The 18,850-nt window shown below is 39.7% G+C and overlaps 1 protein-coding gene across 1 annotated transcript in view; it reads right to left on the bottom strand.

Annotated features, from left to right (window-relative positions):
* Positions 1–18,476, bottom strand: part of WIF1 (WNT inhibitory factor 1) — a 67,066-nt gene extending 48,590 nt beyond the window's left edge. The window contains exons 1-2 of the mRNA XM_032421029.1: positions 18,052–18,476; positions 17,421–17,560 (exon numbers count right to left, since the gene is read on the bottom strand). Coding sequence (XP_032276920.1) covers positions 17,421–17,560; positions 18,052–18,199 — 288 coding nt within the window. The 5' untranslated portion in view covers positions 18,200–18,476. The remainder of the gene's footprint in view (positions 1–17,420; positions 17,561–18,051) is intronic.
* Between the last annotated feature and the right edge of the window lie 374 nt (positions 18,477–18,850).

Here is an 18,850-nt window from a genome sequence, read left to right as displayed (position 1 = left end):
CGGAAGAATACCAAAAAGGATATCCTTGCATAATTCTGTTGAAAGTATGGAGTAACCATGGCAAGCCATTCAGCATTAATGGATGTACGAAGAGCAGAACAATGATCAGGTGCTTTGACTCAGAAATTCCACTTGTAGAACTCAGTCCTAAGGAAGTAATCCTAACATGGAAAAAGTTTTATGCATTGGGTTGCTCTTCACTGTGTTATTTATAATGATGAAAAATTATCTAGAGACAATCTAAATAGGAGAACATTTAAATAATACAGACTATTGTGTAGCTGGTAAAAAAAATCATGTTTACAGAATATGTAATAACATGGGAAAATGCCCCACTGTCCTTAAGCAAACAACAAACAAAAAAGGGCACAAGTTGGTGCTCGAATGGAAAAGCACTAGGTGGAAAAACACCAAAATGTTAACATTTTCTTATGTGAGTTAACTATCCATGACTTTCTCTCTCCCACTCTTCCTTCTCTTTTTCTGTATTTTCCAAAGACTTTTAGAGGGTGTACTAGTTTATGATGGAAAAAAGTAATGAACTTAAAACTCTGTAAGGATTCATAAAAAGAAATAGTTATACCCAGGAAATTAAGTACTGCCAACTCTAATGAAGTCCAGTTTATGTAACTGAGTGAGTAATGGGTTTTGCAAGTTATAATTACTACAAAGACAGTTTGCAATGTAAAACCCTCAATGTGTAACAGTGAGACAAAATCTCAGACTAGGCTCCTCAGTTCTTTGTAAAGAGCCAAGCAAAGAATAAACATTATGAGTATCTAGAAAGGAACTACTATTTGAAGAAGGTCTTAGAGGGTAAATACTACTAGTAATAATCATCAGCAAAAAAGTCTTAAAGGATAAATATGAATAATATAGCTGTCTGGTCTACCTGCCTCAGAGCTGAACTCCTAAAATCAGTTTATTAGTCAAATTGAATGAACTGAAATCAAGCTAATAGGAAAACCCGATAAAAGTTGCCTAAAATAGATTTTGGTAGATTTTATTGGCATTATTCAGGCAAAAAGTATTTTGAAAAGTTAATTCTGCTCGAAGTTTGTTTTATTTTTTGTTACAATTAATGGTATGGTCCAAGTTGTTTTCTTCCTGTGATTTGAATTCAAACACAGAACCAAGAACAAAGCTGAAATGATAACGACTAATAAATCACAGACATTTTAGAACTGAAAGGAACCCCTTATTTTACAGATGAGAAAGCAAATGAAATACTTTTCTGAGGTCCCACATAGATGGTGTGGGAGCCGAGCCAGAAGCCAGTGTGAGGCTCTGAGTTCAGAGCCTGGGATGCCATCACTTATCGTGGAATTTGGGCACCTTGCCAGCACGCTCCCTAGCGTGGGATCTGGCCAACTAGCTTTCTTTGGCCTCATGGCTCCCATTTAGCACTAACAGCTCATTAATACCAAGGGAAGAGAAGACCCCACTTTTTTAGTGTCGACTGTATGTCAAGTACTTTGTACGTATTATGCCACTGCATTTTGCTGCCAACGTAAGAAGTAAATTAATGATTTCCTTTTAGCACTTGAAGAAACCAAGGCCCCAAGCATTTAAGTTGATCAAGATTTGGCCCGGGCTGCTGTTTGCTTCTCTTTGATAGTAACTTCTCCTCCTGTTAGGCAGCTAAGACAGAAAACAGTGTGTTAGAGCTCTCCAGAAAGAATCAATAGGATAGATGATAGATAGATAGATAGATAGATAGATAGATAGATAGATAGATAAAGGAACTTGTTCATGTGATTATGGAGGCTGGTGAGCCCGAGATCTGCAGCTGACAAGCTGAAGACTGAGGAGAGACAGTGTGAAAGCAGGCGGGCTCAAGACCCAAGAAGAGCCAGTGTTTTCAGTTTGCTGGCAGTCAGGCAGGAGGAGTTCCCTCTTGCTCGTGGGAGGGTCAGCCTTTTTGTTCCATTCAGGCCTTCGCCTGATCAGATGAGGCCCATCCACACTGGGGGGTGCCATATGCCTTCAGTCTACCAATTCAAATGTTAATCTCATCCAAAAAACATCCTCACAGATGTATCCAGAATAATATTTGACCAAATGTCTGGGCACCCAGTGGCCCAGTCAAGGGGACACAGAGCATGAACCATCACACATCATGTTCTCCAGTTTGGTCAGGGCCTGGACCAGGGGGAGGTGATCAAGGTATGCAGAATGTAAATTTATGGAGGACTTACTCCTAGGTTCACACAAGCATCCTGAGTGCCTCACTTATCTCACTCACCCTAGTCCTGGCCCCATGTCCCTCTCAAAGGGGCAGATTCAATCACCTCCCTTAACTTGAAGGGTTTTATATTAAGGGGGCAGCTTTCTACAATCATGTAAATACCATTCTAGAAAAGTCTTGGCTATGCAGAGTTTCTCAAGGAATTGATGGCAACAAATATCTGAAATACCAAGTATGAAAACAGATGAAGGGTAATTATTTCTATACTTACCATGGCATGGAATGGTAATCCACTTACATTTTCCACTGAAAATGGTTCCTTATAATTTAAATAGTATTTATTGAATGGCCTTTATTTTTATCAAAAAGCAAATGTATTTCTATAAAATCACAAACACAAATCTTTTCATGCATCATAGAAGAATGCACAGCTATTAAAGATCAGATTTCAATTATTTCACATTGGGCTAAAGGCCATTCATCGCAAATTATCACAGTTATTCCTCATATTTAATTATCTACAATGTCAGCAATGCCTGACTTTTCACAGTTATTAGGAGGATTGAGTGAACTCAATGCAACAAATGAAAGCATGTTTTAAACTATTAAGTGCGATATAGAAAGGTGTCACTGCTATTAGCAGAGTGATAGAAATCTCTTACCTTAATTCAAGAGAGCTGTACCAATTTGCACTGTCTCCCTCACTTTATGAGTAAATGTTCCCTCAAACCCCAGACAACATAGGATAGGCAATGAAAAATCTCCAAATTCAAGCCTGCAAATACCCAAGAAATCAGATACATTTAATGATCAAACTTTGGGAACCAGAGACATTCCACCCGTCTGGAGTCAAATGGACTTTGTTTTCGTTTCATTTAGCTTCTGAACTAGATCTTGACTTAGTTAATTTGATATTTGCCTTGTAAGGTAGGACTCTCTCAATGAAGCTGCTTCATTAAAAATTGATTTGGCTGGACAGATTGGCTCACTCTTGTATAACACAGAGTTGAAACAATATATACATCCATATCCCTACTTTGGCATCCGACTGCCAGGGTTCACACCCAGGCTCTGCAGATGACTAAGGTATGATCTTGGGCAAGTTACTTAATTTCTCCACACCTCAGTCTTCTCATTTGTTTCAATGGAGATAAAAATAGTATCTTCATGTCACAGAGTTGGTCCAAGAATTAAATGGGATAATCCATATAAATTACTTAGAATAGCTGCTGGCTCACAGTAAATATCTAATCAATGTCAGTTCTTATTATTAGATTAAATCACATGAAATTTAGCTATTTTAACCTACTAAAAACGACAGTTTCAAGTGAGTCAACTTAATACTTACAAAAGCCATGCTATTTTAGCCTCCTTTAACAGTGAAAGCTCTTATTGGTCAGGGTCCTTATCTAACTCATGCTCCACAGCACATGGTGTGCATGCAATAGAATGTCTAAAGAATAAAGGTGCCGATTCAGGAAATCTCTATTTTAAAGAGTTCAAGTTGCTGTTTTGTCATGGATTCTGGAGTCAGATTACCTGAGCTTAAATCCTGGCTCCACTCCTCACTAGTTGTGTGACCTTAGGCAAGTTGCATTACCTTTTTGTGACCCAGTTGCCATTTTTGTAAAATGGAAATAGTAGTAGCACTTATTTCCTAGGTTGTTGAATTAAACTAGACAGTGATGAAAAGTGATTATTAGCACAATGACTAGCACATAGAATACCATAATAAGTGTTAGTTATTTTCCTTTTTTCTTCCCCTCCTCCCTTTTCCTCTCCTTCTCTAGTTTATCACACAAGTTTTATAAACTAAAAGATGATTTCACAATTCTAGAAGTAATCTCCAATTCTAGCAATGAACTCTCTTCTCATCAGAATATAAAGAGTAGAGTACCAGTAAATGCCATCTGTGATCATTTTATACTTTTGCTACATATTTAGGGATCAAGGTTGAAGAAATGCAAAATTGCTCATGGGAAGGAGCTGAGGAAATTGGGGGTGTGTGGGGACATGGGCTGCAGGAAATTAATGTTGGTGTCCAGTGGGGGTCAAGGGTCTTAAGTCATGCTGTTTTCGGTGCCAGGTGGCAACGTTCAATGTCAAATTGAGGAAAGGGGTAGACTCCCCATTTCAGCACAGGACACCAAGTTGCTATGAGACTGTGAGGCCCATGGAGAATACAGCCCTCTGTGGCCCCTTGAGTCTTTATATGTTGGGGAGCATGGAGAGGCTGCATCTACACCTGACAGGCGGGTCTCACCAGGGCCGCACTGTAGCAGCAGAGGTCAAGACATCTCCCTCCAGGATGGCATGTGCAGAGTCCTTCTAAGAACTCACAGAAATAGCTGGTCTTCACTAGGGAAGAAGCAGGAGTAAATGAACCAGAGACCCTACATCTGCAATGGAGAGGACAAATCAGTGGACTTCAGGGTATAAATGCAAGGCAGAACTCTCCAAATGGGAGCCCACAGACTGTTAGTGTTTTGGGATATCCAAGTTACAGCGGGAAGGTGGGTGGTAACCCATTATGAAGAAAACTTTCTCTGAGTAACACAATTAAAAGTATTCAGTAACATTTGCCCTAGTAAGTTTCATGCCACGGAGCATGTTCTACTAGAGGTTGAGAGACCACGATTCATGGATGCTTCAGAAACCGTTGGGCTTGATGGGGTGGAGGAGCTCTGGGATCTCTTCTAACCCTGCTATTCTGTTGACACCTGAAGATACAGCCAGGGAAGGCAAAGAAAACACTGGATGAATATGGAGAGATGCTCAAAGCTTGACTCCAGCCTGAAATCGAGCAATTGTTTAAAAGGAAGAAATAGAAAATATGTGTAAAACGAAATCTTTCACATTTATAGTTATTTAGGATGAGTTCTCAAATCTATGATGAGTCATAATGCTTTTAGTGGAATTTGAGAGAGTTTATTTTCTAACTTACTTCATATATAAATGGTCTATTGAAATGAGTTACGTCAGATCACAGTACCCCACAAATTGGTCTCTGTTAGACAGAGAGCACCCCCACAGCCTTAAGAAATGTTGAGGTGGAAAATTCCACAAAGAAATAACTTTTATATTGCCACCTGCTGGCTACTGCTGTAAGTGACAGCAATATAAGTACAATTTCCAAGTCTTAATCAAGTTCCAACTGGAAACAGGAATATTGATTGTAGTTACAAATGACAGGAATTAAATAGCTTCACTAAGTCCTCAAAAGGCAGATATCAGAGTAATTTTACAAGTGTATTGGGGATCCATCTGGGTATTGCCTTAAGTAGGAGATAATTTGCGTGGATTTGACTTCAGATGTGAATCACCCCCCTGGTGGTGCATGCATGACTAATACTGAATAGCCCTTGTGAACGAGGCATCCTAACAAACCCTATGGCATAGGTTTATTCAGGCCTATCTTCAGCCCACACAGACTGTTTCCTCAAGGTAGTTCTAGACGCTTAATTCTGGAGAGATGACTTTCTCTGTCACCTAGTGTTATAGCGACATTTGGCATATTCATTTCCAAAAAATAGTAATAACAATGGCAAGTAGGAGGCAGAATACATGAGGCCCAACTATGTCAAGTACATAAAGGCCATGAAGGTGAGCAGAGAAATTGTTCCAAGTATGCATATATTAGTTTTACAGGTTTCAGGCTACACCCTGAAGAACACCAGGAACCCTATGTAGATTTTTTTTTAATTTTTTTATTGTTATGTTAATCCCCATACATTACATCATTAGTTTTAGATATAGTGTTCCATGATTCATTGTTTGTGCATAACACCCAGTGCTCTCCTCAATACCCATCACCAGGCTAACCCATCCTCCCACCCCCCTCCCCTCTAGAACCCTCAGTTTGTTTTTCAGAGTCCATCGTCTCTCATGGGAACCCTATGTAGATTAATTCATACCTCTCCCAACAGAGTTATGCACCTTGTTCATTTTGCAATTATAACATATTTAATATTGCATTCTTGCTGTTTTGTTCATCTCTGTTGTCACATTAGACTGAGGGAAAGCTTGATCTCCTTGAGGGCAATCTTCATATACAATTTATATATATATATATATATATATATATATTTAGCATTCAGCACAAGCTTTGGCATTAGGTAGGTCCTCAAATATTTATCAAGTTGAGGTCAAAACAAGGAAGGAAGAGAAGGAGGTACAGAAGAAAAACCCCAAAGGTCCAAAATCAGTCTTTCTATTTTACATCTCATATCTTCGCTCTAGACTCAAGTTTTCAAATTCATACCAGACTCTGCCATCTGAATGTTCAGCAGAAAATTCGTGTTCAAGCATTTCCAAATGGACCCCACTGCTTTTGTACCTCAAACTGTTCTGCTCTTGCTCCTGTAATTAATTTCTCAGTTAAGACGTAACTATCCAACCATCTGTCCATCCATCTTGGGAGTCATCCTCTAGTCCCTCATTTCCATAACACCCACGTGTCAATTATACTGACATCTCCGGAATCTGCTCCTTCCTCCCTCTCCCCACTGCCCACCTTCTTTCACACTCTTGTCACCTGGTAATGTCTTAAATAACTTCCTAATTGGTTCCTAGTCCTCAGCCAGGCACCCCAGCATCTACCCTTCCCCTGCCACCAAAGTTATCTTTCATGCAGACATGACATTACCATCTACATTATCATGCTCCCTATTTTCCATAAGATAAGTCAACTATGGCATACAGAAATCATAATCTTCCAGAGCTTTCTGGGACTGATAGTCCTTCTCCAACTACACCAATGATTCATAATCCTGTGTACTTTCCTATGGGTCACTCAGTATACACAAAACACCTAGTCCAGCCCCACCTGTCTTGGCCACTCTCTGCCTACTGAACATTTTTCATGACCCAGGTTAGATGTTACCTCTTCTGGGATATCTTCTTCAGAATATAAGTAATTGTAAATTTACCTGATCAATGGCAAAACCCTCTGGCTTTATGCTCCCATAGCACTTCTCTTAGGGCATTTAATGAGGGCCACCTAGCCCATATGAAGGCTCTGTGCAAATTAGGTAGAGGTGTCCCCTCTGGACAGAGGTGGCTCTGTGGCATGCTATCAGACTTGACAAGTGAAATGAGCTAGATTTCAACTCAGGCAGGTTGAATTTGCCACTTTGGTCAGGTTACCTTGTGCAACAAAAGAAATCCCATCCAACTGCACATGTGGGCCCTGAGAACTCAACACAATTATTGCCTTATATGCCAGTCTTCACCACCAGCTGGTGAATTCCTAGAAGGCAGTTAGATCAATGAAAATTTGTATTCTCAGAACCTAACACATAGTAAGCTTTGATGAATATTCTTTGAATTGTTGTTTTTTTGAATGAGAAGACATTGCAGAAGTTATCACAGGAAGATCTCTGACGTATATAAACATATATACTGCATGGTCTTAGGCAAATATTTTGACTTCCTTGTGCCCTAGTTTCCTCATTTATAAACTGAGGACAATACTAGCGCCTACCTCAGGCCTTCTGTGAAGATCTGATGAGAGAGTATATGGCAAAGTGACCGGCCAAGAATATGTGTTATGCAAGTATTGACTATTATCATCGACATACAATAAATACATGAGTATTCTGAGATGAACCTTTTTAAATTTGACAGTAAGACAATTTTGGAGGAAGAATCTTTCTGCCTTGATTTAAAAAAACAGAGACAGGTATTGCAATTTGAATGAAAGTATTACCATTAATGTTAAATGACTGAAGATATTTCACTTAAGAGATAGAATCATAATATTTTAGAATTTGGAAGACATTTAGAGGTAATCGAAACTGCTTTTCTTATAGATAAAAGAATTGGGTTAAGTGACCTTTCCACGGGTTTTACTGTTTCTCCTTCTGGCCCTTCCCAAACATCCAGCCTCATCTCCTCACACACACACATACTGCCCCCCTCCCCTGGCCCTGACCTCCAATATTTCCCTTGCATACATACATCCAGCCCCTGTCTAGGGCACCATTAGCCTCTCCCAGAATGCACTTGCACAGATCCTTTGCCTCTGCCTGTGACAGCCCTCCTTCCTACACACCCGACTCCTGTCTCAGCTGATTAAACAGCTTCAAGTCCCAATTCAATTGTTGTATCTTCTCTGGCAAAGCCTTTCCCTCCTTCCTCAGCCAAAGTTAGCTGTTGCCTCCTCTGTGTTCCCACTCTGTGATCATACCTCTATTTAGCACTTATCAGAGCAAGGGCTCTGAATCCCCGCTGTCTAGGTTTGAATTCCAGCTCTGCCACTTACTACCTATGTTTCTCTTGCTCCTCTGTGCCTCGGTCACCTTATCTATTGAATGGGAATAATAATGGGATCTACCTTATGTATTAATTCATTCAACAAATAGTTATCGACTGCTTATTGTGTGTCAGAAACTGTTCTAGGACCTGGAGTAGTTACATGGTGAACAAGACAAAGTCCTTGTTCTCAGGAGCTTACATTGAATGGGAGGGTTGAACAATTAAAATCAAATATAATCAGGTATAATCATTATTCTAAGGGCCATAAAAATGAACAGCAGAGAAGGAGACTCAAGAATAATGAGGGTGGTGGTGGTTGTTTTATAGAGGAGAGGCAGGGAAAAGCTGTTAGAGGAGGTGACATTTGATCGTCCATGGGGGAAATGAGTGAGCAAGCCACACAGAAATCTAGCAGGAGTGAATTCTAGGCAGAGACAACTTCATGTGCAAAGGCCCTGGGGCAGGAAGGATGAGCTTGGGGGTAGGGGACAGAAAGGCTAACAGGGCTACTGCCAAGTTAATGAAGCAGAAAGTGGAGGAAGTGAGATGCTCTTTATTCCTAGCACACCAAGATTTTTGGATTTTTATCTCCTAAATGTTTCCCCAATCCATTTTTCTCTTCTCTTCATCCCTGATCTTGTATCCTATTATCCTTGATTTCTCTCCTTGCAGTCAAGCCCCTTCAAAACTATCTTCCATCACCTGACACAAGGATCTAAATACATAACTCTGACACTACTGTCCTCTGCTTTATACTTTTTCATAGACTGACCCCACACTGTCTGTAGAGTAAATCCCAGATGCACTACCATACTGGACAAGGTCCTCTAGGACTTAGCCCCTGTCCACCTCTTTACTTCCTACTTGCACATACACGCCAGCCACACCAAAGTATTGGTTCCCAGATAATGTCTTTCTGGTCTCTATACCTTGCCTTAAGCTGTTTCCTTTTCCTAAAAAACATCCCCTCTTCCACATTTTTGCTTGGCTAACTCAATAGTCAGACTCAGCTCTGGAGTTACTTGCACTCTGTGCTCTCGTTATAAGCTGAGAATGTCCTAGTGCTGCCACAGTACCACTTCCCAGCAATTATTAGGATGATCTGTTTGTATATATCTGCCTCTCCAGTTAGCTTCTAATTTTCTCAAGGGCAGACAATTGGTCCTTAATCATGTTTTGCCTCCCCAGGACATGATCTGTGTTCTGGCCAAGAGCCTTCAAGCAAGAACTATGTTCATGCCCTTCCTCATATTGTCAGCTAAGAAGTCAATTCTGAATCTGTCCTGTCTCAGGCTCACACAAGACATAGTTGCTCTATGAGTTTGATTCAGGTAAATGCATTTCAAAGGATGCCTGACAATTTTCAAGATTCTTTAATCACATTCATCTATAAAATTCAAAAAGAAGACAAAATCCACATGTCTGAGAAAAAAAGAGAACAGAAATTGTCCTATGACTTTAGAAGGTTTTTTTTTTTTTAAGATTTATTTTATTTGTTTATTTGAGAGAGAGAAAGTGTGTGAGTGTGTGTGTGAGTGTGTGTGTGTGTGTGTGTGTGTTTCTTGGAGGGGAGAGTAGGCGCAGAGAGAGAGGATCTCAAGCAGTCTCCCCACTGATTACGTAGCCCTATACAGGGCTCGATTCCACGACCTTGAGATCATGACCTGAGATGAAATCAAGAGTCGGATGCCTAACTGACTGAGCCACCTGGGAGCCCCTGACTTTCGAGTTTTAACTAGTAAGTTTCAGAAGTCTAATACTTGAAGAAGCAGGCTTATTTTAAATACATCTATGTCCAGTGTCCACTTTTCATCATGTAAACAGAAGGAAGCATCCCCTGCCAAGTGTAATTTCTATACCTTTATTGTACTTTTATGATACTTAAAAAGGTATGGGAGTGGAAAATAGATGCTAAATCAATTCTTTCACAAATCGACATATTATTTTCCTTTTTAAGCTTCTTTTTACATTAAATTCAAAGTTCTAGTTCTATTAGAAAATTAAATTGATTTTTTTAGAAGTTCTATGCACTCACAAAATGCGATTTTTTAATAGTTCCATACCTTAACTGCCAAAGATAATTTAACCTGGAGCTGAGACTAACCATTACAAAGTTTTCCAAAAGTTTAAGTTCCAAAAGAAAGAAGAGCTAATTGATGATTGTAGAAAAGCCACTGTCCACCCAACACATAAACCAAAGATTTACTTAATATATCCCTGGGACAAACCTGCAAAATGTTGAGTCTATTGTTTTCACAGCAGAGAAGAGAGAAATCTCCCTGAATTGTTTCTACCTTCTTCTCCTCCCTCAGAACGCTTCTCCATTATTTGACCTTGACGTCCCCTTCACTGAATTTCCATGACCTCTCAGATGGGATACGAGGCCCCTCATGATCACCTAGAACATGCCTTTCCCTTTAAGACCTCCACGCACTTGAACATCCTGAGCTCTCCACTTGGAAGGTACTTTTCCTCCCTTGCTGATCTGATGAATGCTTCCACATCCTTCAGGAATTAATTCAGACATCACCTGCTCAGTGAGCTCAGTGAAGAGCTCCCGCCTCTCGTTCCTCCAGGCAGGGAAAAGAGTGGTCTTTTTTGTGCTCTCAACCAATCCTATACTTTCTAACTCATTTGGATGAGTATGATGAATATTTGCTTCCTAGACTATTAGCTTCCTGAGGGCAGGGACCATGCTTATTCCTCTTTGTGTGCTCTATGACTCCGTGTCCATGTTTGTTGATTGACTGAGTGCTTGAGGCAGAGAAACACTGCAGGGGAGAATGACCCCCTATCCAAGAAGGGTTCACAGCAATGTAATCAAGTTACTCCCAGGCTGGCAAATGGGGCATATTGGCTAAATTATTGCAGCCAAAGAAGTTCTGACTTGCCAATGTCTCCTCCAGAGATCCAGCTACAGGATGAAGAACATTTTCACTAAACTCTTAATCCCCAAACTTTTCCTCTCACAACACATCAGGGACATTGACATGAAATGAGTTTAATCCAAGACAAAATGCTTTATTGAATATCATTCCTTTCCACTTCACCACAACAATTTAAAAGACTTTTATTTCTGCAAGCATTTTAAAGTCAGGAATAAACACAGAGGGTAGCGGTGAAGGGCTTGTTTACACGCCTCTATACCACCGTGTACGGAAGACATAGCAGAGTTTACATTTGGGCCATGTAAATTGCCATAGAACCACATGTGGCTTACAAGGTACCTTGTAACTCATCTCCTCTAAGCAATAAAGGCTTTTTTTTTTTTTTTTTCTGGCAAAAGTTTGAGAAACTTACTGCTGTTTTCTATCAGCAGATAGAACAGATGGCTGGCACATGCCTGCTTTGCTAAATGAAATGGGCTCTCTGCAGAATTACTCTTTGATCCCTAGTGGCATGTCCATAACACCACCATGCAAAATACCACAGCATAGCAGAATCTAAACATTAAAAGTTTAAAGCTGTGTTTTTGATATGAGTACCTTCTTTAAAAAAATCATGCCCACAGTATGTAAACATATTCACATTCCCACTTTGAAACCATGGACCAGGGGTCAAAAACTGAGGCATTTCCTCCATTTGGTGACATAAAACCACTGCAAAGGTATGATGGCCAACCCCAGGAGTATGAAAGTATGCAACCACTTGGGTTGTAACTACCCAAACCATCATAACTCCATTAGGAAAAAATGCAGACAGTACACATTAAGGGACTTAAATAATAATAATCAGTGTTACCATAACTTATGGAATTAGAAGAAGATGGTTAAGGGTATTTGGCAGTTCCTTTGAAGAGGGACAGGAAGTACTTGAATTAAAATTCACTTCTCTATTGCCTTTCTTTCATTTTTGTCAGGGGAGAAAAGAAGGAAAGAAACGTTTTCATACAGGTCTCCTTTCCTCAACTAGTCCAGTGGGAAATTGGAGACTGCACACTACAGCCAGTTTAATGGGACCAGTGGGACATCATATCAAACACTATACTGCAAAAACAAGCTACCTGGAGCTTTAGGGGCACTTAAATGACAGAGCTGGATTATGACAGAATTGGATTAACTAGTTCATATTATGGAAACATGTCAGTAGAATGATTCCACTTTTTAAAAAAAATCACAAAAATATGAGTCCGTTTTCAGGAAAATGATCTGTTTTTGACTTTTCTTTTTGCCAACTGGACCTTCCTCACTTTAAAGCTGAATTTGGGTGCTACAGACTGGAGTCATTCACGAGGACACCACTATCCCGGCAAAGTTCTTGAGCTTTTCTTATACTTGATCTTGTGTTATTATTGTTCTTATTTCTGGCAGTTTGAAATCATTCAAGAAGTGTTTTAGTTGATAGGGAGCTAGGAAGGGTTAAGAACACATTTATGTTCCTTACATATTGATAAATATTGCACTCGAGACACTGCATCTTCAGTATATGTAGTATTTTGTTTTCTATGGTGATACATAACACAAAGGAGCATGTTTCTGCAGTTTAACTCAATAATCAATTCTTCTCAAATATACATGTGACCACCCACTTCCCAGGGCACCAGACAAAATTCTCCTCTTCCTTTCCTGTATCCACAATGACACTTTTCAGTTTTGTTTTTAAACATCCTGCAATTGAGAAAAATGAGGCTCTATCACTGACTTCCAGTGGTTATAAGAATTGTGACCACCATACATGAAAACAAGCTTACTTTAAGATCTGGACCTGTTGTTACAAATGGTTAGAGCTTGCTTGGTAATCCACGTGGTGGGGTGGAAGTTAATACTGGCTGATTATCTTTACCCAGAGAATTTCTATTCCATACACACCAATTTCACCCCAACCCTTGCCAACCAGCTCAGAAATCCAGGCATTTGGTCATAAGAAGTTTGGAAAACTAGTACAAATGGCTCAGCATAAATCCATCACCACTGCTTTAAAAAAAAAAAAAAAAGCCAACATAAAAAGAGATGCCCAATTAACTGGGTACTAGATTCATAGTACCTTAGCATCTATATGCAGGTGATAGATTATATTACAGTTACTAAAATCAAGTCTATATGATCTTTATAAATAAAAATCTATTTAAATGATCTATATAAACAAAAAATTTTGGCCTTGAACCAAATTGATTCATATGGAAATCAGCAGCAGTGTCCTAATATTAGAATTCAGATTTGTCTAACAAAACTTCTCATTAAAGTTTTATTTGAAAGCCATTAGTTTTAGAAAGGGTTATTTTCCAAATAAAATGTTTAATTAGTGCATCATTTAGAAAACCAAAATGGCAACTCATGGCCCCTACCTGTCCCAAATTTAGAGAAAAATTAGAATAAGGAATGCCTCATTGAAAAATATCAACTATTAAAAGTTATATACAGCAATAAAGGGTATTTTCCCTTAATTACTAAAAATCCCTTAAGCCTAAACCTCTTTAATAGAAATTCTTCTCTGATCTAAAGGTCTTGAGAAGGGGCATGTCAGAAAATGAGTATTTTAAATGGGAGATTACAGAGTAGAGACAGGGTTTTCTATGGAAAATGAGGATTTCAGTGAAAGAGGTCAGGTCATCTGGTTTCAGATAGGAAGGCCTTCCTAGGCAGATTTTTAGGGATCTTGAAAGAATCTGGTGAGAATCAGATAAGCATTAGTGAATTATTTGGGCTCCGTAGTTACGATCAGTCATGAAAACCATTTGTTTTACCATTTTGTTGAGTGATTTATGCTGTAAAAATGATACTGGGTAATAAGTATAAGTAAATTATTTATAATGTAGAACATCATGCAAGTTTAAACTCTAAAGTATAGTGCTTTGCACACATTTAATGTAAAATAGTTTTTGAAATTACAAATCAATACACACTCATTGTGGAAAAATAAAAATGTAATATACACAGATGTAACTAATGTTGACACCTTGGAGAATCAGAGGTTACAGGCTGAAGATACAGTGTATTGAGTGCAATATTTACCAATATGTAAGGAACATAAATGTGCTCAAAATGCTTCCTAGCTCCCTATCAATTAAAAACCTCTGATACATCAGATGTTTATTCCTATGTCTGCCTACATATTTTGTAATGGAATCAAACAAAATATACTGTGATAGGCTGTTGACCTAATCTGTCATGAATATCTTTCTATGGCAGTGAGTAGATGTCTAGAATATTCTTTTTTTGATGTCTAGAATACTCTTATTAATGCTTCATTGCATTCTCCTGCCACTATCACTGGACCTCTAAGTTCTACCCATGTTTACTTTTATAAATAGCACAATGAGGAACAGTCTTGCACCTAAATTTTTATTAATATCCATAATTATTTCCTTGGGATGAATTTCTGGAAGTAAAATTTCCCAGTTAAAGGATGTCTATCAAGCTTTTTGCTATCAGAATCAAATAGTCTTGCAAAAAGCCTAATAGGGCATCAGCTACATACAAGCAGGCACCATTCTTCACATACTCAAAACACTCTTACTTGATGTGGGGAAATGAATCTCACTGTAATTTTTATCTGCACTTGTTTGAAGTAGAACATAAAAGTTATTTCAAATGGCCCCAAGAATACTTTGGGTTAATGGACTAATAATTTATTGGAAGGAGATAACACCTACTGCCTCTAGGTCTTCAATCCTAAAGTTAGTTTAACTTTCTCCACGTGTTGCCAAAACACTTTAATATTAAGTTTAAAATTTTGTTAATCAGCTGTGTGTTTTTGCTTGTGTTGAAATCCTAAATGTTTGATATTATTTGGATGAAATAACTAGATAATGGAATGAACTTTTCATTTTCCATGTAGATGTTTTGATGTGGTTTGGCTTTAGCCAGAGATGCCTTTCAAAATACTTAATTGGTATTGAAGTGATTATTTTTCTCATCTTCAAAATTTCCATGCATTTCAAAAATTATCCTGCTGGAGTCACATAACTTTATTGAGTAAAATAAGTAAAATGTAAATAATATTTTTCAATGTCCCGCTATTTAGCATTGTGTAGATCCTGCCTGCCTCACTTACCCTCCCAACTAATTAAAACAGACACCAGAGTTCATGAAGTTACCTGTGGTAACCTATCCAGAGCAGACCAAGCATAAAGAGCAAGATAACTGAACTGAGGTGCTAACATTGTCTTGTGTAATGAGATAATCCACAAGGGCGATCAACACCTAAACAAAAGAAAGATGCTAGAAGCTTCATCTCCACGCTAGCTCCAATATCTTCTCTAATCCTTTACAAGGGACATTCCTGAGATTGATTCGCAATTCATTTTGTACTCCACAGTATGTCAGTGCTTGCAAACATGCACTATGCTATAAAGCGACAGGGGAGATGACATAGCATTTAAGCCTTTGCTTCAAATTCCATTCTCCAGAAGACAAATGCATATGAAAAATAAATAAATGAGAACCGTTGACATTTTCTGCTTCTCCTACAGTTACCAAACCCTTTCAGCCAGGAAGGGGGTGTAAGTTAAGCTATCGTCTAACGGTTCTTATAAATTCATAAAAGTATAGGTAAAGAAAATATCCTTTTTAAAACTACAGAATTAATACTGATCTCCTCTGCCAAGTAGTCAAACACAGATAGATTCAGGTGAAAAGAAAGGAGATGGTAAAAGGCCATTCATTGCTTTATTACTGATTTTGCACTATTCCAAAATTAATTGTCCATAAAGTATGAAGAGGGAATTATAATCTCTTTAGAGATATATCTAAAGAATAATCTCTTTAGAGCAATAGGAGCCTCAGTGAACTTATCTACCAAATGGGGGTATTAGAATAGATGACCTTCCTGTTAGGAACTCCGGTGGATCCAAAACATCTATTTCTTTTTTTTACAACAATGGAAGTGTTGATGGGCCTAGATTTGGTTTATTTTAGAAAAAAAAAAATGAGAGAACAGGCCTGAGGGAAAAAAGACATTTAAAATGGTCATGGTCACACCCAAAATATAACAGATAATTAGAGGGACCCAAAGTGGCTTTTCAATTCAAAATAATTACTTTTTATAAAGTGTTTTCTGGATCACATTCTTCATGAAAATAACCATTTAAGTAAATTTAGAATAAAAAAAGACCTGAAAATGTGATTTTAATTATAATTACAATGATTTTCATAGTGGACACATTTTACCAACTAAAGAGCAAAAGAATTTATTACTTACCCTTTGTCCTCTAGAGTAAATTCTCCAACTGCACAAAAGAAATTAAACTCATATAATATTTATCCTCCCTTTCTTTCCAAAATTGGAGGTCATTTATGTATTACTGGAACTGTACAAAAGGTAACATACAAAGGATGGTAATGTACTAAAAAATAAAAGGAATAGTCCTCCATAAAAATATATTGTAGTTTTCTTTTTCCATATGAAAGTATTTTAAATGGTACTTAAAATATCAATAGCCTGCAATATTTTACAAATGTTCTTACACTTTTTGAAGTTGTGAACTTCAACCAGAACTATGTAGCATTTACACTGTTCCAGTGAATAACATTCAAAAATTTTTTCAAATGCACAATGTCAAAAATATTTACAGATTTTAAATTTTGTTGTAGAGTATAAATAATGCCAAAAGGGATTGGTATATACTATGGCAAAGAGTCTTTTAGATATTATGGGGTTTTTTGTGTTTTTTTTCCCCCATATGTTTTACATATTTTATTCTGGCATAGATATTATGTTAAATTTTAATGTCAATGATCATAGAAAGAAGTGATGTTGGTATTTGTCTCTAGCAGCCTGAAGACACGGAGTCATATCAAAATAGCAAGCTTAGGAACACTGCTTACCTTTTTCTTTTGGGAATCTTTAGTTTATGTGACACGTTTAAATAAACAGGAGTTAATTCTTTATTTGCTTTGGAACTCACCTGAGAAATCACTCTTCAAAGTTGTAAAAATGTACCAGCCTACACACTACGCAGTATTACTTCTACCTGCCATCAGGCGGTGGAAATATTAAAAGGTAATTTTCTCCACCCTTTCTGGTTATCAGTACTTACCTGCCCTGCAGCTTGCCAGGTGAAATTCATGGAATGGATACTGACAGGAATAGCTGGCATTCTCTGTTGTGCTTTTCTGAAGTCATGTGTAAAAGGGGCCATTTTCCCCTCAGAAACAATCAAGATATCTTCTTCAAATCCTGTTTAAAAAAATAAATAAATAAACAAAACCATCAAACTAGGCAGACTTAAAAGAATCCAAACCAGAAAACGCACTTAAAAAGAACACTAAAGAATTGGTATGGGCCATTTCTATACACAAAGCACCTGTCTGGGTACCAACTAATTTTCCTCTGTATGTGATAAGAACAGCGCCAACAGACACATACTTTCAGGAAAGGGAGTGCACAGGGAGTCACCGGGTGCTAACAAGCGCTGGGTTCACCCTAAAACGTAGGGTTGTAGAAACTAGCAACAGCATGATCAGAACACTAGATCAGCTTAGGTTTCTGGAGACAGAAGTTCATACACTTTCAGGTGGAAAATAGCCGATTAAAAGGTGGAGGGGAGCAACCTTCCTTGGAAATTAAGTTGTAAAAACATACTTAAATGCATGCATCTCTCCTTTAACAGAAGCGCTGGAGAGAGCGAAGACACAGGTAGGGGAAGGTAGTGGGCGCGGGAGCCTTACCTATGAGCACTCTCGCCTGGTGAGCATCGATCCAGAGGTACAGGCTTTCCTCCCGCGGCTGCCCGACCTCCGCCCGCAGCACCAGCAGGCACGGGAGGATGCTCCACAGCCGGAGCGCGGCGCCAGGGAAGGCGCTTCTCGGGGCCATGCTCCTCCGGACCGCCCTCCCGGTGGCTCTCGCCGCTGAACCTCCTTCTGCCTCACCTACCCAACCTGCGGCCGGTAAGTCCTCCCTCAGCCAAAGCTGTGCGCGCTTAGACGGCCCGGCGTGCCGCCTCCAGGCTCCGGTGCGAGAGAGCCCGCGAGAGCCAGAGGAGGTGGGAGGGGAGAGCGGGCGCCGGCGGGGAGGCGGAGGGGGCGCGGGAGGGAGAGGGGCGGCGGAGACGCAAGACTGGCAAAGCAGGAGATGCCAGCACGCAGGCGAGGCCAACAGCCCCAGGGTTAAATACCGCCCGAGAGGAAGAGCGGGAAGGGAGGGCGCGCGAATGAGGTGCGAGCGAGGAGTGGCGAGGCGCAGGTGGCCGCCACTGGGGGGCGCTAGGGGGCGCGCGCGGGCGGCGCGGGACCCTCGGAGGCCGCGTCCACGCCGCGGGGCGCGGATGCGAGCGCGCGCGAAGGGGGCGCGTGGTGTGGGCGGTTGCGGAGAGGGGCGTCGGGTGGGGCCCCTGGGGCGTCACTCGCCTCTGCCTCCTGCTTGGCGAGGCAGGGCCTGAGGGAAACGGGGAGGGCTGACACGCACGGCTTGATTAAGCGCCGGGGACAGTCATGATAATGAGGATGACGACGACGACGGCAACGA

The sequence above is a fragment of the Phoca vitulina genome, unplaced genomic scaffold (genome assembly GCF_004348235.1).
Source record: "Phoca vitulina isolate PV1807 unplaced genomic scaffold, GSC_HSeal_1.0 scaffold23, whole genome shotgun sequence".
Lineage (NCBI taxonomy): Eukaryota > Metazoa > Chordata > Mammalia > Carnivora > Phocidae > Phoca > Phoca vitulina.
This window is presented reverse-complemented; position numbering and strand designations above follow the sequence as displayed.